We start from the raw sequence: 26,131 nt of genomic DNA, 5'->3' as shown, positions 1-26,131 counted from the left end.
TATTCAAACCTGTAGTTGTAGTCCGGTTAATATAAATAAATAATCTAATTTGACGACCGTTTGGTAAATATATAATGACAATTTCAACGACTACCAAATGGCCACATCAGATGCTCTACCTGAGCATGATACATGTTCACAAGGAGTCGAATAATCGATTTTAATCTGTGGAGACCCAAGCTAGAGACAGAGTTGATTGCGAAATCGGCTCAAGCTTTTTATTGTGCCACCTTATCTTCGAATACACTTCATCATCCAACATAAGGCGAATTGCTGACTCGACCATTAGGGCAATCGTTATCTGGAGTTAACAAAAGAACGCGCTTGGAGCATATGATAGCCTCGAAAAAAATGCCTTCTGGATATATCCATGCTTTCACAAATGGGTTTTCCTTCTCAATAATCTTCTTTGCTGTTACTGCACTCACCCCCTTAAGTTCCGGCCATTGAGATTTATATCCTGCGAGACAAACAAAAGATTATACGCAACTGAAAAAATTGCAAACCTATAGCTATTTCTAGGCCAGCACATACAGAAACTCTACGTGAACCTAAATCGTTTTTGTTAAGTGTTTACCGCGTTTTATGGGTTTCAACCCATCGACGTCTGGCTCTCATTTTACCATTGGGTAGAAACGAACCTGTCTTCTCAGTAGACCGAGGCTCAATAATTTTAGGTTTTAGCCTCTTTACATAGATTTATCCTTATTGGTAGCCAAACTATACAAGTTATCCCGTTTATATAACAGAAAGATCGAGCAACATCAGTTGACCACAGACCATAAACTGGGTAATTTGCATCTGCAAAGAAGAAAAAGACCATGTAATACATTCCATGTCTTTAAGGCCTTGACTGAGGTGAAAAGGACATGTTATGGGGGATGAAGGCTAGGTGTGTGGTTAATCAGTTTTCAATGTAGTGCATGATTCTGTCAATTAAACCGATACCTGGGTACAAATTTGGGCATGTTCTTCCTGTGCATTCACCGTAGCCGCACTCCCCTGCAGGCACCTGACAGAGACTTCGAGTTGGGCTCGCAGCAGAAATTGCAGCTACGAAAGAAAACAAGAGGGCTAGAGTCGAGTAACACGCGGCCATTGAGTTTTGCATGAGCACACTTTTCAGTTTTGGGGTTGAGTTTTTGCCTTTTGGCCAATATAACATGATTTATGTAGATACAGTCTAATGCATTTATGTTGCCATTATATGAAATCCTTTGCTCACGATTTTGTTGAGTAATGAAATGCTCTCTTGGAAGTAAAGTAAATGATGAAATTGCATGGATTTGGAGGGCTTTAATATTTATAATTTTCCTATTCTTAGATAAAGGTAATGAGATATTTCAAATCTTCTCTGAGGATTTGTCATTAAACCCTCACTTCTCATTTTGAATTCATAAATACCTTTTCAGCATTTCACCATCTATAACCCATATTTGTTAAAAGCCTACATACGGGATTCGTATACTTCAATTCGTAGCGTCTCATTCCAAATACTATGCATATCTCACCCCGTATCCTTGTTGTATACAAATCCTATAATACGATGATGTATCCGACGATATACCCGCATATCCTAATTCGGTACCTATCATATGAGTACTCATTGAAAAAAAGTTCTACCATATTTCAAGAAGCGAAATCTTGGACGCGGTCTAAATTGTTCGATAAAATTATGGCGAGATTGAAACCATTTAAAGACAATATAACAAAAAGTCAGTCCATTAGAGCTCGAATAGAAGGAATAACATATTTCAATTGTGTTTTGAATAAATCAGATAAAGACTTTTCTTATCTTCCCTTGACGAAGGCACAAGAAAGCCTCAGTATGGTAACCACAGCTGAGAGACTTAGAATTTTCATCCTGAAATGCTTTTTTTTTTCATATATATAAAGCACTTATTCTTCATACATATAGCAGATTTTTAGAATGTAATTAGGTGTAATAACTTTTTACTTGTATATTAGCTCTTTTTTAAACTATCTTACGATACGCGATACATATCTCATTATGATTCAAAATAGAAAAACATGATACACGATACATATCCCCATTTGAAAACACCACTTACATCCCTGAGAAAATGTTCTTTTCTGCAGATTCTGCTTAATGGATGGAAATGGGATTAGAGTTGAAGATGATCTGCAGTCATGGGCTGAAAAACACGATCCGAATCCGACTCCAGTGCTGCTGCTAATTCTGGCCATATAATCGCCGATACGGTCCAAGACCCATCACCTCTTGCACTTGGCCTTTGGTTTACATAACCAACTCCAATCCTCTGTATTGTAGAACAAACGGTCCCGAGGGCCGGACTTCCGAACCCAAAATCTAACTCGGTCACCGGAAACCTTCGCCCGGACGACACCACAAGGGCGGGACCCGCACGACCCAACACGACCTTCGACAGCATCAATCCGGGTCTGTGGCACTCGATCCAGTCGATCAAGTCCAGGAAATGAGCCCGGTTGGTCACCTTTGAAATCGCGTTGTGACAAATCTTGGCGATATCTGTCAATCCTCCGGTCTCCAACTCGACCTTGCTTGCTTCCCCAAAAGCCACAGACAAGACATTCCCAATGTAATTTGACATGGTGTTTGGATCTTTACACATTCTAGTCCGTCCATCGACTAACCAACCCATTTTGCATTTCGGGTGACTCTCATCAATAGCTTGAACCATAACCTTCCAAATGTAAGCAGAGAAAGCCTCGATTTTAGTCCTGCTGCTTCCATCCATGCAAGCAAGTCTTTGCAACTTGTTAATGCTCGATGCATCTATATGGTAAAGACGTTTGAGCGATATTTTAGGCATGGGAATTTTGGCAATTTCTTCCAGGGTGCAGGATACGAAAGCTTGGTCCACCCACGGGTCATAACTCGGAGGAACTCGGGCACGAAGGTATCTCCTGTGATCCGGAATGCAAGAAATCGTCTTCGCCATGGCTATTTCAGACCATGTAATGAGAAACTTACTGAAGGCACTTGCATCACCTAATGCATGGTCAAACGTGAAGGTAATCGACAACCCTCCACAAGTGTAACATGTTACTTGGATTTGTAGAGGGTAGTCGTTGTCGATGGATACGAGTTTTCCCTCTAGGGATTGGTTGAGATTGTAGAAGTCAAGTTCTTTTAGAGCGATGTTAGAATGGGCTTCTACGAAAAGAGCACCGGTATTGTCACAGACTATTTCGGGCTCATTGGTGCTTTGGTTTTGAACGACTCGACCAGAGAACGGGTAGAAGTGAGTGAGAGTCTTGGAAAGAGAGGATTTAAGGGCGTCAACGACAGAAGTGAAGCTCGCGACAAGGGGATTGTTGCGGTAGAAATAGAAGTATGTTACCGGAAAACGGCCCGAGAGGAGGTCTAGGTTTGAAAGGGTGAGAATATGAGGCTCTGGTAGAGGCTCTGTAGCTTTTACAATTGTCTTCTTTGTAATGCTCACTTCATATGAACCATGTACTGCACCTTCAACTGCCATTGAAATGGCTAAACTTCTAGCCTCAATCTTGGGGTGGTGAATAGGTATGGCTTTAGTTGCAGAGCATAAATATGTATTTATATTGGTGATCAGATTAGAATCAAAGTAAATGAGAGGCTAAACAATAATATACTTCTTAAATGGCAAAAAGGCTTCCTTTTGAAGTGGTTCTTGAAACAATGAGTTGATTTGGCACTGGAGAATTATCAAGTTCCCTTAAGCCATATTCAGACTTGTATCTATAGGCATGCATACATGTACTGTGGTCTTGGCCTGAGGTTGTCTAGTTTGGGATGGAATGAAGATGATTGGACTCTTGGAAGATATTCAAAGATGCCCATTAAATTTTGGTAGTGGTCAAAAGTGGGCATTATGGCAGTTTCTGAATTTTGGAAAACCAAACAAGGCCTAGTGGAGGTGCATCAATACTGATGGGAAAGCACATTTTGATTGATGATGATTCATTTGATAATTAAGTGTACCGAAATGCAAAGGGGAGAGGATCGTTTCGCGTACCAGGTATTTCACCGTCTTCGAATCAAGTCAAAAATCGTATTGATCAGATTTCGATCAATATGATTTCAGTCCATCTACCTCAAGATAAATGCCTTCTAGCCATATGTTTATTGGTACCCGATCAATATAATTTTTGATAAGATTGCTATTCTCGACGAGTTTTAAAAGATTAACTGTTCTGATTATTAAAAGAACCGGAGAGGAAGTGGTTCCTTTGGGAAGAACCAACAAAGCTTCTTTGTCACTCTATATGCTTATTAGCTGGGCTTGTTTAAGTGTCTGCTTTGTGAATGGACCTATATATCATCACCATCATGTCACTGAGAGACAGCCAATTGGCCAAGTTGGCTATGAACTTCTCAGCTCATTATTGAGTCTTGCAAGAAAAAACTTCTATTTTTGCACAAAGGCCACCCAATGCACTTAAATGCGAGGCGATAACACAATTTTACTTTTCTTGCTACAAATGATAGTGCGTTCGGGTAAAAAAAAAAATTTGCACTCAAATGCGTGTCAAATATAGATACCTTTTTCGTTGTTGGCAAACAAGAAAAACTCATATTATAAGGGGAATAAAAAGCATTATAGAAGTATAAATGCTACTATGAAGAAGAAGAAGAACAGAAAAAACCACAACCATAACATACTACTAGAATACCGAGATGGTTTTGTTTCTTGATAACTTAAACTATCACCGCTAGTTTATGTGCAACTTGATTAATCTCCAGAGGTAAATCTCGCCGTCCAATACCGAGGACCTAGTTAAATATAATACTGAGATGTTAACCGGGCACAGCTCAAAGCTTTAGGTAGTGATTGCCAATCTAAGGATAGAGGTGGCCTCACTACTCTTCCTGTGTCAAGGGAAAATTATGACCACTCATTCTCAGCATCCAACTTGCATAAGAAAGGTACTCTAGCACTTCTGCTGTTTGCCCCAGAAAAGAAGTACTCCTTCCGTCCCTAAATAAGTGTCCGGCGCGTAAACTTAGGTCTTACAAAAGATGCATATTTTTCATTAAAAAATATAATTTTTTTTTACAATCTAATAGAACTCATTGCTATCTATTCATTTGTGAAAAAAAATTGATTTTTTTAATGAAACAAATGCATTTTTTTAAAGACCTAGGTTTGCGCGCCGGACACTTATTTAGGAACGGAAGGAGTAGCACAACCCGTAGGGCATACTCGGGATAGAAAGGAGAAGCGCTTTTGCAACCACAAGTGTCTAGTTCGACCCTCACCGACATCATTATCCTTTTGACTAGGCTGCAAGAGTTTCTCTTAAAAATTTCCTACTCCTAGCATGGATGGCCTACGTTTGACCAGACTGGGAAAAGATTAGTTGAGTTGCATGTAAGTTAGCCCAAGCACCCCTCCCTGCCAAACCCCTAAAAAACAAAAAGAGGAAATCTAGACCATGTGACTTGGTACAAATAATATCTCCAGAGAATCAAAATTTGAAATCCACTAGGAAACACAGAAAATAATACAACATGAACACAAAATTTAGAAGATATTTTCACTCAAATTTGAGTTGGGAGTAGAGTAAAAGCTAAAAATGCCCTTGGTGGTACTAAAAGGATGACTGAGAAGGGATCAAACCCAAACGGTACCGGATCAAAAAAAAAAAAACCCCCCAGACGGTACGGATGGGAAGCGCACCACTCTTCAACAGGTTGCACCTTTTGTGAAAGATTCCGCATTGATTTCTACAATTCACAAATTCATGGTCCACATACAGCCTAAAAAGTTCTAGCAACTTTGCTACGGAAGCAGATGATTTGACTCGAGTTGTCATAACAATATCTGAAGTTTCACTCTTCATATGCAGGAAATACGTATTCACATACACTCACCAAATTATAGCACACGTGAATCAGTGTTATAGACCTTCCTATTTGATGGAAAGTTAGGACGTAGCGCACATTCAAGATTCCTTGTGCCGGTGCTAATGTCTGCCTCACTCTCTTACCTATCCTCATAAGCTACGAAAGTGTTACAATGGCTGTGCACAAGGCTCATGGACTAAAAGAAAAACAGATCAATGGCTGTGCACAAGGCTCTGCTTGTATCGAAGTCCAAGAGATAGATTAGATAGGCAGACACTCGAAATAAACTGAAACAACATAACAGAAGAAAATTTATCTTCGATTTCCAGCATGAAGTTTATTTTCCAACTGAAAATAAAGTAAGATTGCGCAAAGCTTTATTCAAAATAAATAGCTACATGTAAATCACCCCCTCGCTCCTAACCAATTAAACAGCATAAGGAACAGTACTGGTTGTTGCAGAAGCAACCGGGATAGAGAAATATGCATCAACCAAGGAGGTTTCGATTTCCATTCTTGGATGGTTAAAACCCGCACAAAAGTTGTGGTATAGCGCTTTTGCCTTATTCAGGACATAATTAACAGAAAACTCCAGAAACAATAACCCAGATCCTTGGAGAACCCGTTTCTGCTCCCCTCGCCTTCGTTTTTGGAACTTACCTTCCATTGGCTTCTCTCCCTCTGCGGCACGCCTACCGAGAACACTGAACCACCTTTGAATGATCTACGATTTTCAATCCATTGACAATGTGATAAGGCACATTGAGAGGGAGAAAGAGTGTTCCCTCTCTCTCCATAAGATGCCTCTTGCATGACACTTTTTTTGTTCATAAGCTTCCGGAATTTGGCTAGGGCTACAAGTTGGGTGGCCATGAGAGTGAGTGTGCCCAAGGGAAGCTAAATTGGTGGAGAACGCTGAGAAATGTCCTAATGCATGGTTTTTATAGAGGCCAAAGGGGATTTCGTAAATCATATACGGGATTTTGGATGGCAAATACCAACATAAGACCTATAGATGTCAACATGAATTTCAGGACCACATTCCTCGGTCAAGGGAGGTATAGATCATTGTCAGAAAATTACATGAAAATACATCTTCAAATAATCTACATCGGTTATTTTTATTTTTATTGTTTACATATTAAGCAACTCTGTTCAGCCCGTTTGGTTCCACTTGTAGATTGTATGTATAACAACTAAACATGAATAACATCTAAAACCCAGCTTTTAAAATAGATAGAGCTTTTCTCCCCCAGCTTATCTAAAGTCTGATGCTGAAACCTGAAAACTGAAACGAAATTGACTCAACTATTTAGAGTCCAGCTACATTTTCTTCTAGAGTAAATATAAAACAATGACCCATTATTTCTTTTTTATTGAAATTACAGTGATCCATAACTTAAAACTAGATATAAAACAGTGATCCAGGATCCAAAACAAGATATAAGTAGCCCCGATAAGTTGCACCAAAAAGCACTAACACCATAATTGATTGTTATGTGTTATCCCCGACTATCCCTTTGTAACGTTCATTGGGTCCTCTAACTTTACGCTGAGATACCTATATGCTAAAAACTTAGCCATGTAGGGATCTAGATAACTGAAAATACATTAAGCCAACTGGTTGTCATTGAGCACTACTTTGAAGATACAACAAAACGTCACATAAAACTGCATGTGTGCATACAGAAAGGGAGGTTGGATGTATAGCTTAGAACATGGGATCAGGTCCCCCACGGGCACCATGCTCATTATTTCTGGGGATAGGGCCCCAGTTTGAGAGAGACACATATGGCTTCCATTAGTGTCTTTGTTTCCTATTTGCTCCGGTGTACCCAACTCCAATACCTTTTTTGGTATCAGCACGTGACATTTTAAAACCAAAACCATCGGCTGCGGTAAACTCTCATTGATCCATCAGAGCCGTCCACCAAGGTTGTCCATCAAGCATGGCAATTATGGACCACACATCCTATAGGCGTATGGTGGGTTCAGTTTCTCCTGTCACAATCGTCCATGACATGCTACACCCCATTTCAAGGAAATAAGCTCTTTCATGTTCTGAGTTTTCTCGATGGAGCTTTTTCATGGGTTATCTCTAGAAGGGTAATGTAGAAAAACGAGAAGTTAAGCAAATAACTAAGAAAAATCTCTTGATAATAGGAGAACCTTCTGTGACTTCTCAAAGGAGCAACTTAAGAATATATGATATGATGTTAATGCATGATAAACCTTAATTTTCCTGTACCAGATTAACAACAGACATGGTTTAAATAATAAACTGAATAACCCATCTACGAAACAAACGAGCAACAGTGAATCAAAATTTCAACGTCACCATAATTCAACCATCACACACACACACACACAGATGAAACATTACCTATAGTCAGATTTTCTAATTTCAGAGAACTTCAAATTCAGCACCAATCGGCAGATGGTCACTCGGGTGATGGTAATTTGGTAATCCACCAATTACATCAGGGGATTCTGGTTCTGGGAGTTCAAGGTAACTGACCGGTCTAATAGCATCAGACGGAGAGAACAATATGTAATCGAGAGTATCAGTAAAATCAGGGGTGCAGTTAGTGAATGGTGGTTCTCCCCTTGTATGTGCATAGAAACTACACATTGGAATAGGTAGATCTTCGAAAAGTTCGACAGATGACCCCATTGGAGAGCTGCCTGAAGTAAGGTATTGATAAACCTGAAACAATAGGAATTGTCTTACGAATATTGAAGTCTAAAGGTTAAAAAATTCAACTGGACTCTCAAGATATCAGTCTGGATGAACCTGCAGTGCATTTCAGTCTTGATAAGCAAAGCTAGAAGCAGTGAAGAGAGGACAATGGTGAAAAAAAAAAAACTGAACAGATGCCAATACCAAGATCTGTGGTATATGGTAAACATGTAGATCACCAGTGGCCATGCAATTTCCAATGTGAAGAATCATGTGTGATCACTTACGATTGGAATGAGAAGTAATTTCGATGTCCAAATTTGTGATAAACAGCCAAATAGGATCAAAGCTCGTCAATAACTATAGTGTTTCCTAGAGCTCGTTAATAACATTGGCCCGATACTCTGAAAACAGTTACCACGACCACTGTGTTGCCAATACCATGGTTGAAGCCATAGTTGGCAGGTGTTGGCCATTGTCTAACGGATGCAATGATCAAATTTTTAAGGGCATTTCCAAACATATTATGACGGAAAAAAATGATCTTGCCCCACCATTTATCAAGGAATGAAACCAACTTTACAGGGTTACAAAACCATTTCTCATGACACATACTTTCAAAGGGGGGATAAGGGCAAATGTCTATACAAGATCTATTCACACTCGTCAACTGTCAGCATATAGAACTGTGAAGTTGTACGCAGAGAAAGAGGCGTAGAATGGGAACCCACAAAATTAGGGTAATTTCTCATTGACGTGAAGTATATACAACATACTAAACTAATTACACTATGGTCCTAGAGAATGAACTAGTTACACGATAAAACAACTAATAAACTAATTACAAATAAACCCATAATCTAACACTCCCCCTCAAGTTGGTGCGAAGATATCTATTAAGCCCAACTTGAACACAATGGGGTGAAAACTCTTGCTGCTAAGCCCTTTTGTGAATATGTCAGCCAACTGATCCTCAAACCTCACAAAAGGCATACATATCAAACCCTCGCTCAGTTTCTCCTTGATGAAGTGTTTGGCAATTTCAATATGCTTCGTTCTGTCATATTGAACAGGATTATGAGCAATGTTTATAGCAGCTTTATTATCACAGTAGAGTTTCATAGGACCATTGTCAGAAAAACCCAAATCATGTAACAAGGTTTGGAGCCACAAGAGCTCGCAAACACCATGAGCCATAGCTCTATATTCAGCTTCTGCGCTAGACCTGGCGACCACTGATTGCTTCTTACTTCGCCAAGTAATCAAATTTCCCCCAAGAAAAGTACAATAGCCAGAAGTAGAACGTCTATCATCCCTAGAGCCGGCCCAATCAGCATCAGTGAATGCCTCCCTCCAATCGCAGGTGACCATGATTAGAGAACAAAATTCCTTTCCCTGGAGCTGATTTGAGATACCTCAAAATACGATAAACTGCATCAAGATGTGAGGTACGAGGATCATGCATAAACTGACTAACAATGCCCACTGCATACGTAACATCAGGTCTGGTGTGAGCTAAGTACATTAATCGACCCACAAGTCGCTGATACCTCTCCTTATCAATACGCTCCCCCATATCTCCACTAAGATGATGATTCGCCTCAATAGGAGAATTTGCAGGTCTACAACCCAACATACCTGTTTCTTCCAAAAGATCAAGTATATACTTCCGTTGGGAAATAAAAATACCCCTATCAGACCTTGCCACTTCCATTCCAAGAAAGTATCTCATTGATCCCAAATCCTTAATCTCGAAATCTTGGGCTAGACAAGACTTAAGGTTATGAATCTCATTCACATCATTGTCTGTCATTATTATATCATCAACATAAACAATAAGAACAATAATCTTACCAGCACCTCTCTTGATGAACATAGTATGATCTGCATGGCTCTGCTTGTATCCAAAACTCAATAGAACCTTTGAAAATCTGTCAAACCAAGCTCTAGGTGACTGCTTCAATCCATAAAGTGCCTTCCTCAATCTACACACCTTTCCCTCACTTGCAGGGGAAGAAAAACCCGGTGGTATATCCATATATACTTCCTCCTTTAAATCACCATGAAGAAATGCATTTTTCACATCAAACTGTTGAAGAGGCCAATTCAAATTGGCAGCACAAGAAAGGAGAGCACGCACAGAGTTCATCTTCGCTACTGGAGCAAATGTCTCCTCGTAGTCAATACCATAGGTTTGAATAAAACCCCTAGCAACAAGTCTCGCCTAGTATCTCTCAACTGTACCATCAGTATTCTGCTTAACAGTAAATACCCACTTGCAGCCCACTGACTTCTTTCCTCCTGGAAGTGATACTAGCTCCCAGGTGCTATTTCTTTTCAAAGCTGTCATCTCTTCTACCATAGCTTCTTTCCACTCAGGTATCCTGAAAGCATCCTGCCAATTCTGTAGAATAGACATAGAAGAAAGAGAAGACAAAAAGGCATGATACGAAAGAGATAAATGATCATAAGAAACAAACTCAGAGATAGGATGTTGAGTACATGACCTAACACCTTTCCAAAGAGCAATAGGAAGATTATCAGAATCAATAACAGGAGATTCAATGGGAGAAGATTCATTACCAGATGAGTCAACTGAGGGGTCCGGAACTGGAACAGGCGACTGTGATTGACAAGGTGGCATCACACATGATGACCTTTTATTTTTCCGTCTAGTTCTAGTGTAGACCTTCAAGTTAGACCTTGCAGCCGTTGTGGTAGTTCCTCGATGTCATCACCAATGTCATGTGTAACTCTTTTGGCAGATATTGGTTCAGATTTTTCCTTCTCCCCCTCACCATGATTATAAAAAGTAAGCATCTCTTCCTCCATCATCTCTTCCTGGCGATGCTCCCCCTGAAAAGATGGAGTGGAGGGAGAGTAAAAGACTCTTTTTCCCAAAATGTGACATCCATAGAGACAAAACTTTCTAGAGTGAGGATCATAACACTTATAGCCCTTCTGGGTAGGAGAGTACCCAATGAAAACACATTTATGAGCTTTAGGACCTAACTTGCCACCAGAAGGGTGAGAGGCATGAACAAAACACACACAACCAAAGACTCTCGGAAGAAGAGTTGGGGCGCGAAAACTACCAAAAAGACACTCAATTGGAGTTTTGAAGTGGAGAACACTGGATGGCATACGGTTGATAAGGTACGTTGCAATCAAAATCGTCTCTCCCCATAAATATTTGGGAACATTCATGGTGAACAAAAGAGAGCGAGCAACCTCAGCAAGATGATGATTTTTGTGTTCAGCAACTCCATTTTGTTGGGGAGTGTCAATACAAGTCGTCTGAAAAAAAATGTCATTTTCATCCAGAAAGGCACTAAAATTCCTATCGATATACTCAGTGCCATTGTCACTATGAAGAATTTTGATATTCGCATCAAATTGGGTGTGCACCATCGCATGAAAAGATTTAAAACAAGAAAAGACTTCACTTTTTTTACTTAAGTAAATACACCCAAGTAACGCGAGAATAACAATCAATAAAAGTAACAAACCACCGATAACCCTTAAGAGAGGTAACTGGAGAAGGACCTCAAACATTAGAATGAATAACCATAAAAGGAGAAGCACTCTGTTTATTAATAGGTGCATAAAATGAACGTTTATGTTTCCCAAGCTCACAGGCTTCACAAAAAAACTGACTCCGAGAACAATGTTTAATTAAATGAGGAAACGGTTTTTCTAAAATCCTAAAAGAGAGATGACCCAATCTACGGTGCCACTGATGTAACATAGAAAGAGCTGAACTCGTATCTGTTTGCTGAGCTAGACCACATGACATGGGTAAATGAGAGGGACGAGGTGCAGACTCTAAAAAATAGAGGCCACCATGTGCTTTACCACTGTCAATCACCTTCCCAGTATCCAGTTCCTGAAAAACACAATGTGTATGAAAGAACGTCACGGAGTAATTTAAGGAATGAGTAAGACTACTAACAGAGAAAAGTTTAGTAGGAAATTTTGGAACATGAAGAACTGAAGAAAGGGAAATGGTTGGAGAGTAGCGAATGGAACCTTTCCCTGAAATAAGGGATAAGGATATCCATCTGCGACTCTGACTTTATCCTTACCGGAACATGTAGAATAGGAGTCAAAAGAAGATGAACAACCTGTCATATGATCCGTAGCACCAGAATCTATTATCCAAGGAAGAGAAGAGGAGGCAGTAGATGCACTAGGTTGGATACCTGTGTCAACAAAAGAGGTAGTGGAAGTAGAAGCCGTGGTAGACGGAATGTCAAGCTTAGCTATTAGGCGCCTGAGAGTTTGTAACTCCTCCTGAGAAAGAGCACCGACTGAACCATTCTTGAGATCCTCCGCCATACCAACAAAAAAGGCAGTAAAGGACTACGAAAACAGCCTCAAATAGTGTAGAAATAGTACCAAGCAATGCCGGAAAACAGCGTGGAGCACCAAACAGCCTCAAATCGCAAACACCAGAGATCAACACTAATCGCAGCAGTCAGAAATCTAACCGGAAATATCGATTCGAGTGCCAAAATAGTCCAAACAGCGTAGAGTAGTCCTGACTAGCGTTCAAACAGTACCCAACAGTGTATAACAATACCCAAACAGTGCGAAATATTGCTAACGAGTGACCAAATAGTGCCAATTAGCACCCAAACAGAGTCAAATAGGGCTAAAGGCTACAAAACAAATCTGCAATAGCCAAACAGAGGTGCAAAAAACCACAAATCTTGCTCTTAATCAACTGGCCTCGAAATCACCATAAGGCTGATTTTGGAACTTCAAAACCCCTGTTCTGGAGCGAAATAGAGCAGTGACAGCAACAGCGTACAAATACCAGTTGATTTTCAACATAAACCAGAATACCCAGACCTTAACAATCCCAAATCGAACCTAGACGGACCATCGACAACTAAAAAAAAAAAACCTGAGACGTACCTGTATGTAGTTACCCAGTGGGTTTCGGAGACAGATGCGAGTTGTTCAGGGCAAACGAGAGTCATACGGCGTCGAAAATGGTCGGGATCGACTGGAGTGACGTCGTACGGCGTCGGAAAGTGGTCATACAACGTCGGAATAGACCACTGAGGTGCTGACAAGGCTCGTCGGAGGTCAGGCAGTAGTCCCACAGGTTCTCCGGCGTCAGAAAGTGGTCGACGAGGACAAAGGGTGATTGTCGGAGGTTGTTGACGAAGTGGGTAGTGATGAAAGGCCAGGAACAAGGCTGTCGGAGGCTGTCGGAGTGGGTATACGAGGGTCAACAAGTCTGGGCTTGAGTCGGCGAGAGCTGGCAGTGACGTAGGTTTGGTCGGCAATGACCGAGGTTGGTCAATGATGATGTACGAAACTGAAGCCTTCAAATCCACTGTTCTGGAACAATATCATCAGAACGGGAGGCGGGGGGCCGCTGCCCCAAGGGGGCAGCAGCGTGCTGCTGTCCCGGCTTTTCGGGCCCGCTCCGGTCTCGCTCCGATGATCTGAAACGTTCACTTTATAGAACTCGTCGAGTAGAATAACTATGTAAAAAATCAGCTTAATTGGATATCATTAAATGCCTGATCGGAATCTTTTTATCTTAAAAAGAATGAATCCGAAACACTGAATCAAATCCATTGTAACCCGTGGACCGAGAGTTATATGGGCTCCGATCAGTCACTTAATGATATTCAATTAAGCTGATTTTTTGCATAGTTATTCTACTCGACGAGCTCTACAAAATGAACGTTTCAGATCATCGGAGCGAGACCGGAGCGGGCCCGGAAAGCCGGGACAGCAGCACGCTGCTGCCCCCTTGGGGCAGCAGCCCCCCCGCCTCCTAGAACATGGTCGCCTAAGGAGATCGATATGCTCTGATACCATGTGAAGTTGTACGGAGAGAAAGGGGCGTAGAATGGGAACCCACAAAATTAGGGTAATTTCTCATTGACGTGAAGTATATACAACATACTAAACTAATTACACTATGGTCCTAGAGAATGAACTAGTTACACGATAGAACAATTAATAAACTAATTACAAATAAACCCATAAACTAACAAGAACCCAATTCCACTACCTATTGCTACAGTCCTGATATCGCAGACCAACCCAGTAGTATACAGATAGCTAAGCTGAAATAACATACGGAAGCTCATGTCGTTTCACGAGACTTAGAGCATCCATAGTGGAATAATCAAAATGGATAGTCAAAAGTTGCCACATCATCTTTTGATTATCCATTTAAAGGGTTGCTAAGGTTAGCAATGTAGAGGTCCACAATGGTACAATCAAAATTGAATAATCAAAACTTGCCATATCACCTTTTCGACTTATAAAAATCTAGAAGTTGTGACATAGAAAACAATTTTTTTTAAATAGTTTTCAAGCTACTCAAATAAAATACGTTTTTAGAAAAAAAGAAAATATTTTTTTGAAAATTTTGATTTAAAAAAAAAAACAGTTTTGGGGAAAAATAAAAAAAAGTTTTTTCAAAAGAACAGTTTTTGAAAAAAAAGTTTTAATAAAAAGGCCATTTTGAAATAAACCTTGCAAAAGCAGTTTTAATAAAAAAAAATTGTTTTGAAAAAAACTGTTTTTGCAAAAAAAATAAAAGTATTTTTCTTAGAAACATGTTGAAAATGGAAGAGAGAGAATGTTTTTGTGTAATGATGGTGTACTTGATTGAGAAAATGTGGGGACGATTAAATTTGGTTATTAGCAAAAGATTGCTAGTTTTGACTATCTAAGGCCATCCACAGTGGTATAATCAAAAAAGGATAACCAAAAGTTGACATATCAGCTTTTGATTATTCACTTAAGAGGTTGCTAAGCTTAACAATGTTAAGCTTCACTATGGATATTTCTAGTCCATAATCAAAATATGGAGTCCACTACAATTTTATTCTCTCTCCCCCCTGTTTTCCGTCATTCACTTCCCTCCATTTACGTTTTTTATGAGTTAAAATATATCGATTCCCTCTCTTAATTTTGAAAAAAAAAATCGGTGACTTCCTTCCCTCCTATTATGATTTTTTCCTCTTTTTTTTTTTCTCAGGAATGGGTAGTAGAAACAGGAAAGAAGAGTGAAACACCTTAATCCGGTGACGATGGATTGAATTGTAGATGATCGAGAGATATGAGTTTCACTTTTGGAGGAAAAGAAAGAGAAATAATTTGTTGGCAAAGTGAAAAAGATATAGAGTAGCGAAAAAGCTTGGCTACATAAAATTTTTATTCTTCAATTTTATTTTTTTAACCAAAAAAAAAAAGAGTGGGCGAAGAAGGGAAGAAGAAAATACTTGTTGAAACACGTATGTATACAAATTTTGGAACTAGTTAACTTATGTGGTGTAGGATCCACAAATTTTGATTATTGAAAAAGGTTGTTAGTTTTGGTTATCCAAAGCCCAAAATTTGATTATTTCTAAGGATGTTGCTAAGTTTGATTATACCATTGTGAGTAATCTTTTGCACCAACATTGTTAACTTTAAAAACAATTGGCATTTGATTATACCACTGTGGATGGCCTAATGACCAAAATTTGATGAATTGCTAAGAGGTTGTTAAGTTTGGTTATTCCAATGTGAGCTCCTTTTTGAGCAAATATTGCTAACCTTAGCAACCTTTTGATTTTGATTATACCACTGTGGATGCTCTTAGGAACTAACAGCAAAACTTCATGCACCATGTAGGGGCACGTGTCCACAGCCGTTGCGTAGAATGGCATGCTGATCTCCTCAAGAATCCTTATAGATCATTGTCTGGGATCTTACCCCCAGCCAGACGTAATAGAGATCTGCTAGGTGCTAAGGGAGACCCCTTGACTCCCTGGCAACCTACACCAATGCAGGGGCAAGCTAGGGTTGAGGATCATCAAGGTGGCTTGGTGCGCAATCCACCTTGACCAACCTTAGAGAGAGTTCCCCCAAAGAAAAAGATAGTTGCAAAAGCAAGCCTGACCCCTGAAGCATGAAGACGATAGCACAGGTGCACTTGAAGCATGAGATCTCCAATGTCACTTCATATCATGGTCAGTCCATATCCGCTGTTGTACAAGGAGATTTCCCAACATCGCATGATAAACATCAAGCCGTGAAACACACAACTCAACCACCTCTCCCCCAACCAAATCAGATACCATTTATGAATCACCAACACACACTATCAGCTACCACTAGTTCTCTAACTTCGAAGAAAAGCTCCTCTCTGGATTAAAGCAAAGAAAAACTCTAAGAACATAAGTTTTAAACTAAATTCTTCTTAAACCAGTATGCATTCTGGAAGAACTAAATCTCTCTAGTACTCAATTCTCGAAACAACTAACAGTTATGTGCAAAATTCAACAACTAAAATACAACAATAGAACCCATGTAGTCGCCAATCATTGGGGGTATGGGCAGGGGAGGATTGGAGACAGACCTAACCTTTGGCAATATGCACAAAGTGGCTACTCTCAGAATACCACTGAAATAGTGGCCCCCCTATACTTATTTTGCTGTGGAACCATGCCCCCAAATCAAAGCCAAATGGTATCAGAGAAAGTAGGCCTAAAGACCCAATTCAATTTATGTGCACATTACCATGCTTCCTTCATTGAGATAGTCCAGAGCATCGGTATGCACAATAAAATCCCTTGGGCAAATGGTCGCACCAGATTATTTATTGAATCACGTGCTTATGTCACTAACACAACCCACATCTACCAACTACCCCTGGCATGCAGGGAATATCTAAACCATTGATCAGGTGATCAGGCAATAGACAAGGAAACACAATCATGAAGTAAATAAATAGATACATCAAAGAATGGAAACAAAGAAGTGAGAAGAACCTTATCTCCAGGGGTAGAATTGAAGTCGCCACCAACAATTACAGAAGGACTGCATTCAAATTTGTGTGATACCAGGATTTTGAATTGGGCCAACCGTGCCAAAAGGTATTTAGCCTGTGCAAGCTTTACATCAGCCCAATTTGGATCCCTGAAATAGCAACATTTCAGGACTTCAGTTTATGGTCTGGAAATGTGGCTAGTGTGTGCAAAAATCCAAAAAGAGTTGAGCCAAATCATCAAATCTTCAACAACTCACAGAAGAACAATATCTAAGGTAAACAAACAGGGAATGTGGCTAGTGTGTGCACTGCAAATTACTATGGAATAACTAAAATACTTGTTAAAAAAAAATATACAAACCAGAACTGTGTCTTCAGGTTAGGCTCAGGCTCTCAGCAGCTGATGCAAGTAAATCATGCACCAAGGGCCCAAGGCACACGTTGGAATCAAGAAAGTACTAATCCCTTCAAAGACAAAATATCATCTCTTCATTTCTCACGACAAGGAAAAAGAAATAAGAAATCCCTCCTTCCTAATCTGTTCATCGCCCCCAACCTTCTAGATTAAGGTTTGGTCTAACCATTTCCGTCACTGATTCTCGATTCATGTTGCCTGCCTTCTTTTTTCCTGTTTTGTAATAACACGCAAGAGATCGAAACCCGTCCTCTCCAAACCCTAGCCAGAGGGCTCAAGAACTATGGATGAAAATGAAAGTGGTGAGTTCGGTGATGGAGGACATTTTAGAGGGCAGTTCGATCGGAATGAAGAAATCATCGCCGTTGTCGATGAAGAGGATGATAACTACGAAGATTTTCGTAATGATGTGAATGTCGATGAGGATTTTCTCAAATAGTTATGAATGTCAGTAAGGATATTCAGAAATCAAGGATGTTCAGAGGAGGGTTGGTTTGGAAATCTACGGTTTAGTTGGTCTGGAAATCTATGCCATCACTAAATCCTCAGATCAATCTCAAAATCTACGGTTTAGTTGTTCTGGACTCTGGAGATGGAAAATGTCACAAGTGTAGAGAGGGGTAGGAGGTGAGAGATGGTGGGGCCTGCCCAAATGAAGGCTGCAATAACCATTTCAATTGAAAGGGTAATCTGGTCATTAGCCACACTCTGTTAACGGAGTTAAGGGTGTTTTCTTTGTTGATAGATGGAGGGGTGCCGATGAGAGGTTTTTTAGATGAGGGGTGTTCAGTGATAAAAGTTAACAGATGACGGGGTGTCCGAGATATTTACCCAAAAAAAAATTGTATAGATAAAGTCTAACTAACTTACCAATAAAGGTGGGTGTTTGCTACAATGACCACGTGCTGAGAAGGATCCTTAAGTTTAAAGGCTGCCATGATACCAACACAATCACGTTTCAGTCTTACTCGAGGATCATTGGGATCTCCACAATGCCCATCATTGTCTTTCTGTGTCAGACCTGCATATGGAATATTGACGAAAAAAGCCACCAGCATGAAGAAATAGAAGTAATTATAACAAATTTGGAAATGGAAAGCATAGGGAGTTCAAAAGTAGACATGAATCCATGATACCATAGAAGAACAAATAAAACTTGGAAAGGAAATTGAAACTCTAATTAAAAAATGGGTAAGAACTTTGACTGGAAAACATTTCTCGTTGAATTAGGCAGCAATTATTAACTAGAAAATTAGTTATGTAGCGTTACTCCACATTCAACCAGAATCCTCTTTTCTTAATGTCCCTAAAATGCTTGGAAGTCACATGAGCATATACATCCATTCAAACTTTCCAAAAAATGAATAGCTTGACGCCACATGAACATTGTAAAACAAAAAGTCAATTAAAAGCTACAAGTTCTCCATGCTCAAAGAGTCCAAAAAAAAATTAAAATTAAAAAAAAAAAAAACAGATCTCCCCGCATTTTCTTGCCAAGCATCAGGACATACAAAAAGACCAATAAAACATTTATGGGTAAAAGTACCATCTTGTTGTTCAGTATCTTCATTTCCAACAGCTAGTGCATCATTATCAGTGTCCAAAGGTGCAGTTGTTTCATCTTGGACGGAGATTACAAGATCATTGTATTCAATTTTCTCCTCTAAGATCAACTCTACACTGATAAAAAAAAAAAGGGGGGGGAAAAAAAGTGAGGTTGAAAGGATTGCAGTTACATAAACGATATCAACAGCGAAAAGGAATACTTAAACCAAGAAGTCAGAGAAAGATGTTAATGAAAAACCATTCAACTCAGTTCCAAATCCAGCACAAACAGTTTAACTTAGAATATATCGTAGCTGTTCAAGCCATGTTTCTTGAACTTAGAGATTGTTAAAGATTTAGATTCCCTCTATCCAAGAGAAAAGATGCAAAAAAAAGATGTTGAAAATGCCAAGTCATCAACAACTTTAAAGTTATATGTCGTAGAAAGATGTTAAAAAGAGAAGCTCATATTACTTCTTGTGCTTATAAAAGATTCCACAACCATCAGGCTTTTTCCTGCTTCTCCGAATATAGACACTTGCATAGCCATGGCTCTCCAAATTTCCTTTGTAAAAGCTATCATACTCGTCCACTTCCTAGTGAAGTTTCCACATAGTAATTAGACTAAGGATCACAAACAATCATAAGCAAGCATTAGAATACATCTAAAACCATAAACATAGACTGGCAGCAGTGAAAACCTGCAAGCAAAGGAAATCTGCCTCCAGGCCCTTGAGAAGGTTCAAAATTGCCTGGGAACGAGTTTTCCACCTGTGATGAACATAGCCAACAAACATAAAAATTGTTTAGAAAATACAAGATAATCACTGATTTTTCACAAGATGTGTGAGAACCATACTTCGATTTCTTCCTTCGACTAATCTACCCTTAGCAATGGCAAAGTGGATTCCCTTCTTGTAGGAAATAAAACCAGGAACATATTATTCAGGTGTCGATAAATTAAGGAAAAATAACATGTAGTTGAAAGTTTGAATTAAACAACTATTGGTGGAAATATAAGGCATGGTGACTTATAGAAGTATAAAGTCAAAAGACTCAAAACGACAATTTTATATTCTGCGACCAACTTGTTTCACGGACAACTTTTATCAATGACTCCAACATCCAAAAAGAATGAGATTATACTTGACGAGTAATAAATCCCATTTAAAAAAAAGAAATCAAGAATCCAGTGATCCAAAAGCTTATACAGGTTGGACAGAAATCAATGCAGAAGTGTACTTTAGAAGGTAAGTATGCACTATCAAGATCATCTAAATCCACTGACATGAAGTGCATGCCCTCATCTTTTCTTTTTTTTGGTCAAGCGGAAATATCAGCATGCCCTCATTGGTCAGCAAGATATTGAACAATTCAAGGAAAAGACCATCTTCTATTCCATAATATTGAGATAAATTCTATTCAATAATATTGTTAATTTATCTCAATCAAAATTGGCAAATCGAGGTAGATTAATTGGGGAATTTAGGTGTAGTTGGGATTTTTCTGTGGTAAAGTAGATATGGAGGTTACTATGTTTTAGTCATGATTACGTTCATACGGCCATTTAGTGATCTGGAGATTTAGTTCATCTCAGGCTATAGCTCAACATACTCAAGTTATATTTTGAAAACACTTACTTTTCAAATGGGTAATGAATTGAAATTGGTTTCAATAAGACTATCTATGCACTTGTTCTCATTTTCTTGGAAAGCATTTGACCTTGTTACTATAGGAAACATGTAATGAAAACTATTGCAGTGCAATTTTATTGTGAATAAAGCACCATAGGAACTCTTGTTCCAAAGTATGGAGTCGGACGGAGACATCTGGGTTGCACTCTACCTGTATCCATTTCCTACGTCATCATGCTCATGCGTAATGATGAAAAATCATCCTTTATGTTACATGGGCATCCATGCCATCAGAAGTTGTCGTGTTCTTTTACAGAGAAAATGACAATAGCATAATCCATGCGAAAATTAGTTCATTATACTTCCTTTAAGTCCGAGACTTCAGCCACTTTGTAGAGGAGAAACTACCAATGGCCTGGACGTAAACTTTTCAGAAAAAGGTGTGCAAGGTGTTTGACAAAAAGAAAAAATTCACGTGTTAGATTTTTACCGTCTCTGAAGGTATATTATCTGATGCGCTTTTTTATGGGTATGTATTTTTCTTCCTCTACTCTTAAGAATTCTTTTATTTTTCCTAAGTTACGTTTCATATCCTACATTCCTACTCAAATGCTTTTGTTGACTTGTTGACTTTTAGAATCAGTGACTAAGATCATTTCAATTTGGAGGGGTGGCTCAAACGCTTTCCCACAAACTCCTTGCCAGCAGTCTATCTATGCATAATTTGTCTAGGTACTTTGATCTATTAGGTGTTACATATGGTTGAGTAGAAACAAAAAAGTGTTCGACAATCTCAATAGTGACTTGAGAACTCAGCACAAAACTAAGGCATAACCAACGAAAACCGGACAAAACCCTCATCTATTTTCATGTTGGTTGGAAATTTTGTAGGTAAGGGCAAGATGAGTCAAACACTGGCAGTTCGCAAGGTAATATGGGCCTGGAGGAGTCTTTAGGGACAAGAGAGGGTGCTAGATGTCCAATTTTTTAACCGGTTGGTTACTGTCATGCGCTTGAAAGCCAAACTTTGGGACATATTTCTGCTCTGCAGATTGAAACTAATTCACAAGAAGCAGTGAACTTGCTCAAGGGTGGAGCTCCTGGAAATTCTCCTCATAATGTGCTGGAGGAAGAATGTAAAGAAACCATGGAAATAAGGAATTGCACTCTCGGCTACATTCTGTGTTTGATAAATAAAGAGGTGGAGGGCAGGGCAAAGATTGGTGTCTAGCAAGATAAACTTTTGGAAACAGTGGTCATTCCTCTAAAGGAAGTTAGAGAACTCCTTTGACCTGATTTTGGCTGGGAGTTGTTATCATTGAATTTAGTTACCTTATTTCTTCCTTGTGCGCCCAAAAAGAAAAACAAATGACATGTTGTTTTCTTTATCATCTTATTTGGTTTAGAGGCAAGACACTGTGACGCAGCAGAATTCACGAGAGACTAGTTAGCGTACCAGTCCAAACAAGATAAACAACTCGTCACAACGAGCAAATCTTGCGCACAAGAAAGAAAGAGAGAATCTCTGCAATATTATTGATAAAAAGCTTTAAAAGTTGAATAATTGAATAGGTTATAGCCCTTTTTATAAGACCCTAACCCTAAAAATCTTACTGTAAAAGAAATCTTAAATCATGCCAAAACAAGCGGCTTTAAAGAAAAGATATTTCCTAATTAATTAAAATAAAATCCTAATTCTTGTAGACCAAGAATCCTAATAAAGGTAGAAATCAAAATCAAACTGAATACGTAAAGTTAATAATTCTAACCTAAAAGAAAATATTCCTTGTCAAAATCTTATTCTAAAACAATAAAAATAAAATATAAAAACTCTCCATTGGAGAAGCGTCCATGCAAAACAAAAACTTACCTTGTCCACTTTGACCTTTTATACTCAGTCTTTTAGAATCGTCGACATGCGAAGCACGTGCAACTTTTACTAGTGACGGAAAAAGGCTCAGGATATTCATAAAGACGATCTACTCAAACAAAAATTTTGATAAGTTAGCTACGAAAATTGGTTCCAACAAAATTATTTCATACTTGTCTTTTTCTTTTTAGAAGTGGTGCCAAAGTGTCAGCAGTACTTACCCATATCTGTTAAGGAGAGGTCATTTTCTATTTTGAAAGTGATGATATCAAATGAGAAAGTAGAGGAGAGGTGAGGATCTTGTTTCAAATGGAGTTCAGAACATCTATCCTCTCTAGATGAGGGGGAGTCCCTTAGCAGTAGCTTCCAACACTAAAGATTGACTTCCTCAAGTGCCAGATATGAATGTTTTATGAATTTCATATGGGACTATTAACTTACCTAAAGTTCACTTTTGACTTACCAATATTGTCATACGGAGATCACTTTTTCATTTTAGTAGGAGGGTTTGGTCTGAAAAAGGAATGTTGACGTTTTCCCCTGATCAACATATGGAGATCCACCATTACAATTCCTTTTTGCATTGATGTCTATGGGTCGAGTTGGGACAAAATAAGGGTCCAGTTGTAAGCGAATATATATAAGCATAACACGGGCTTGGCCAAGCTTCGACCAGTTCATTCATTCATTTCCCTTTTTTAATTGGGTTCCACCAGTTATTAAACAAGCTGAAATATGAAGCACACTTGACAACTTAATTGTGAATTCTAGTTACTCTAGTTTTGAGCCATAAATGCAAAAATCACATTTGAAACACATAATCTATGGTCTTTCTATATTTTAAGCACGCAAGGGGCACACATTCGCCTGCACAACTCAACTAATTACATATTCCAGCCAAGAAAACTTCATTTGGTCTTCCCTAATTCCTATTGACTATCATTTGTTCACCAACTATAATTATACTTACAAGTGTCGGGATAAAGCTATTTTAACACGACAAAAGATAACGAGTGTGTGTGTGAGAAAAAGCGGGTTACAAAACATCTTATTCACAAAAAGAGTAAGCTAGAAGATAGACTTTACTTGCGACAAGGAGAGGGAGAATGTGGAAACTGCTCACTCTTTGCATATGCCTAGATAGTAAAATGATAAAGAGAGTTGTTAGAATTAGTGCGGGAAAAGAGTTTGCTACACAGGTTAATACTCTACATGTACAATCAGTGTAGAAAGTGGAAGACAAAAAAGATAGCAGAAAATATTATTTAATCGAACTTAGACAATTTGATTCACAAAAAGGCTTGAGTACCTGTGCCAAAATGTTGTAAGAAACAAGTCGGAATTTGAAGCCTGCAGTATCACATTTGAAAAGGCACACTTAGACTCTGTATGAAAAGGTTAAAAGTCGTACTTCTTTTAGAGTTCTAACTTCTAATACAATCACATTACCACAAAAGTCCCAAAGTAAGGCTTCTAATCTACTCCCTTGGATAGTTCACAGAGTAACAATGTCATAACTACAATTCGCAGTGATTCATGAGTTACAATTGATTGAAAACAAGCATAAGGACCAATTTCAGGACAGCTTATGGTCATGAAATGCTTATTTTCCGTTTGGGGTGAATACGAAATATGAGAACAAGGATGTACCTCAAAACCATAACGAAAACTGGACAACAGCTATTGTAGTTGTACTAGCTCAAAAACCACGGAACCCAAAAGTAAAGGAATAAAACAGAACAAGTACTAAACCTTTGTTATCAGATCCATACAATTCACAATATGTACCAACAATTTGGTTCGATAGACCATGCTCCCAATTCATAGCTTTGGGGTGAAATGCTAGAACATGAAAATCACATGTGATTCAATTTGACACACAAAAAACCGATACACTATACCAATATGTTTCACATGCAAAAGGAATAATTTGGAGTCATCAAGTGAGAAGTTTGAAAACGTATGGCAATGTGAGTATCGAAAGCCTTTTGAGGTGAGTGTTGCGTTTTCATAGACTGCAAAATTTGAATTCATCGAATCCACATCTCTAACAATACAAGTGAGGGTCTTCCTATAAGACCGCTTGATCCTCAATTCAAGTGTGTTGAGACAAGTTTCCTATTGAATTAGATGTAAAAGCCTAAAATAACCACTTTTTCTATCCAACTTTCTAACCTCAAGGCATCAATATATAATATCTATATTTCGACGTAGTCTAGAAATCGTGACGAATTGAAGGCAATTCACGATTCGATTTCGATCCACAATTCAATAAGAGGACCATTTCGTTCACGATATCAGGACAACTATGTACCAAACAAGACAACATACATACAAACACAGAAAAGGTGAAGGCCAAGAAGCAAAAACATATGACAACAACAGAAGGTGTCAGACTATCAGAGCAACCATATGACTTTATGAACCACGAATTGATATATAATCTTGCCCTCCATTTCCTAAATTATTCAAAGCATATATCAAACTGATATTATGCAACAAAAGCTACAGAACTCGAAGACAATACAGAAACACAGAAGGAAAGCTAAACACCCATATCAAGTAACCATTCTTATTGACTGTCATTGGAGTAATTAACATACAAAGCTCGTTTATCCAAAAAGGAAATACAAATAACAAAAATGTTGCACTTACCATCAGGTTTACTTATTGAAGCAATTCCACTGTGTTCCACGGGTTTAAATTCCGGGCAAGAAGGTGTTGTCATTGTGCTCAAACAAAAACTGCTGCGAAACAAAATATCTCACGCTTCAATCCCAACTGACAAAGTATGCACTAACCTTTCTCCAACAAAGTCAAATCTCATAACCAACGGGATAGGAAATTCAGCTCAATTCGTCAAAAAAAAAAAAAAAATGAATTTTATTTTTTTGTCCAACTTGAGGTTAGCCTTATGCATACATTACCAATTGGCTCTATTTGAGAGAAAAATTACCATACACGCTCATACAAAGATTTGTATATTGATACCCATTTGGATAACCTCAAGTCATTGGGACAAAATAGTTATACGTGTATATATATATATATATATATATATATATATATATATATATATATATATATATATATAGAGAGAGAGAGAGAGAGAGAGAGAGAGAGAGAGAGAGAGAGAAAGCGGGGGGTGGGGGGGCTGTACTACCGTCGGAGAGGGAGGCGGGGAAGAGAGGAAGCAACCTTCAGCGTACCAATAAAAGAATTGAGCATTGTTAACTGGAAAAGTATTCGGGGCGGTTCTTTTTTCTGAGAGAGAGTGGCGAGTTATTTGGGCCTAGGTTGCAAACCAATCAAACCGAGTTTATAATGTTCGAGTTTGATATGTTTATTAAAAGAATTCAAAAT

General features: G+C 38.8%; 3 protein-coding genes and 1 non-coding gene across 17 annotated transcripts; all 4 read right to left on the bottom strand.

Annotated features, from left to right (window-relative positions):
- LOC131307570 (uncharacterized) lies at window positions 1-1,844 on the bottom strand. Its single transcript, XM_058334155.1, has 2 exons — window positions 949-1,844; window positions 1-460 (listed from the first exon to the last, which is right to left on the bottom strand). Exons 1-2 carry the CDS (start codon window positions 1,163-1,165, stop codon window positions 252-254), a joined length of 426 nt encoding a protein of 141 aa, XP_058190138.1. The 5' UTR covers window positions 1,166-1,844; the 3' UTR covers window positions 1-251.
- Window positions 339-26,093, bottom strand: LOC131307569 (carbon catabolite repressor protein 4 homolog 4). 13 transcript variants are annotated; one of them, XM_058334145.1, is made up of 11 exons: window positions 25,929-26,041; window positions 25,424-25,515; window positions 24,078-24,118; window positions 23,855-23,904; window positions 19,966-20,035; window positions 19,739-19,860; window positions 19,266-19,399; window positions 18,590-18,740; window positions 17,306-17,453; window positions 8,217-8,540; window positions 339-460 (listed from the first exon to the last, which is right to left on the bottom strand). In XM_058334145.1, the coding sequence occupies exons 1-10, from the start codon at window positions 25,994-25,996 to the stop codon at window positions 8,238-8,240; spliced, it is 1,179 nt and encodes a 392-aa protein (XP_058190128.1). In that variant the 5' UTR covers window positions 25,997-26,041; the 3' UTR covers window positions 339-460; window positions 8,217-8,237. The 13 variants fall into 13 exon arrangements, with proteins under 13 accessions (XP_058190128.1, XP_058190125.1, XP_058190124.1 ...); XM_058334142.1 differs by lacking the exon at window positions 339-460 and adding an exon at window positions 6,058-6,120; XM_058334141.1 differs by lacking the exon at window positions 339-460 and adding an exon at window positions 6,139-7,121.
- LOC131307568 (coniferyl alcohol acyltransferase) lies at window positions 350-3,994 on the bottom strand. 2 transcript variants are annotated; one of them, XM_058334138.1, is made up of 3 exons: window positions 2,073-3,994; window positions 578-1,053; window positions 350-460 (listed from the first exon to the last, which is right to left on the bottom strand). In XM_058334138.1, the coding sequence occupies exon 1, from the start codon at window positions 3,483-3,485 to the stop codon at window positions 2,127-2,129; it is 1,359 nt and encodes a 452-aa protein (XP_058190121.1). In that variant the 5' UTR covers window positions 3,486-3,994; the 3' UTR covers window positions 350-460; window positions 578-1,053; window positions 2,073-2,126. The 2 variants fall into 2 exon arrangements, with proteins under 2 accessions (XP_058190121.1, XP_058190122.1); XM_058334139.1 differs by having other exon boundaries at window positions 397-460; window positions 949-1,012.
- On the bottom strand, window positions 16,963-17,070 carry LOC131309038 (small nucleolar RNA snoR100). Its single transcript, XR_009194712.1, has one exon. It is a non-coding gene; the product is annotated as a small nucleolar RNA snoR100 (small nucleolar RNA).
- Window positions 26,094-26,131: the final 38 nt, after the last annotated feature.

This window comes from Rhododendron vialii, chromosome 11a, assembly GCF_030253575.1.
Source record: "Rhododendron vialii isolate Sample 1 chromosome 11a, ASM3025357v1".
NCBI lineage: Eukaryota > Viridiplantae > Streptophyta > Magnoliopsida > Ericales > Ericaceae > Rhododendron > Rhododendron vialii.
The sequence above is the reverse complement of the archived record's forward strand: the minus strand, read 5'-3'. Positions and strand labels throughout refer to the sequence as shown.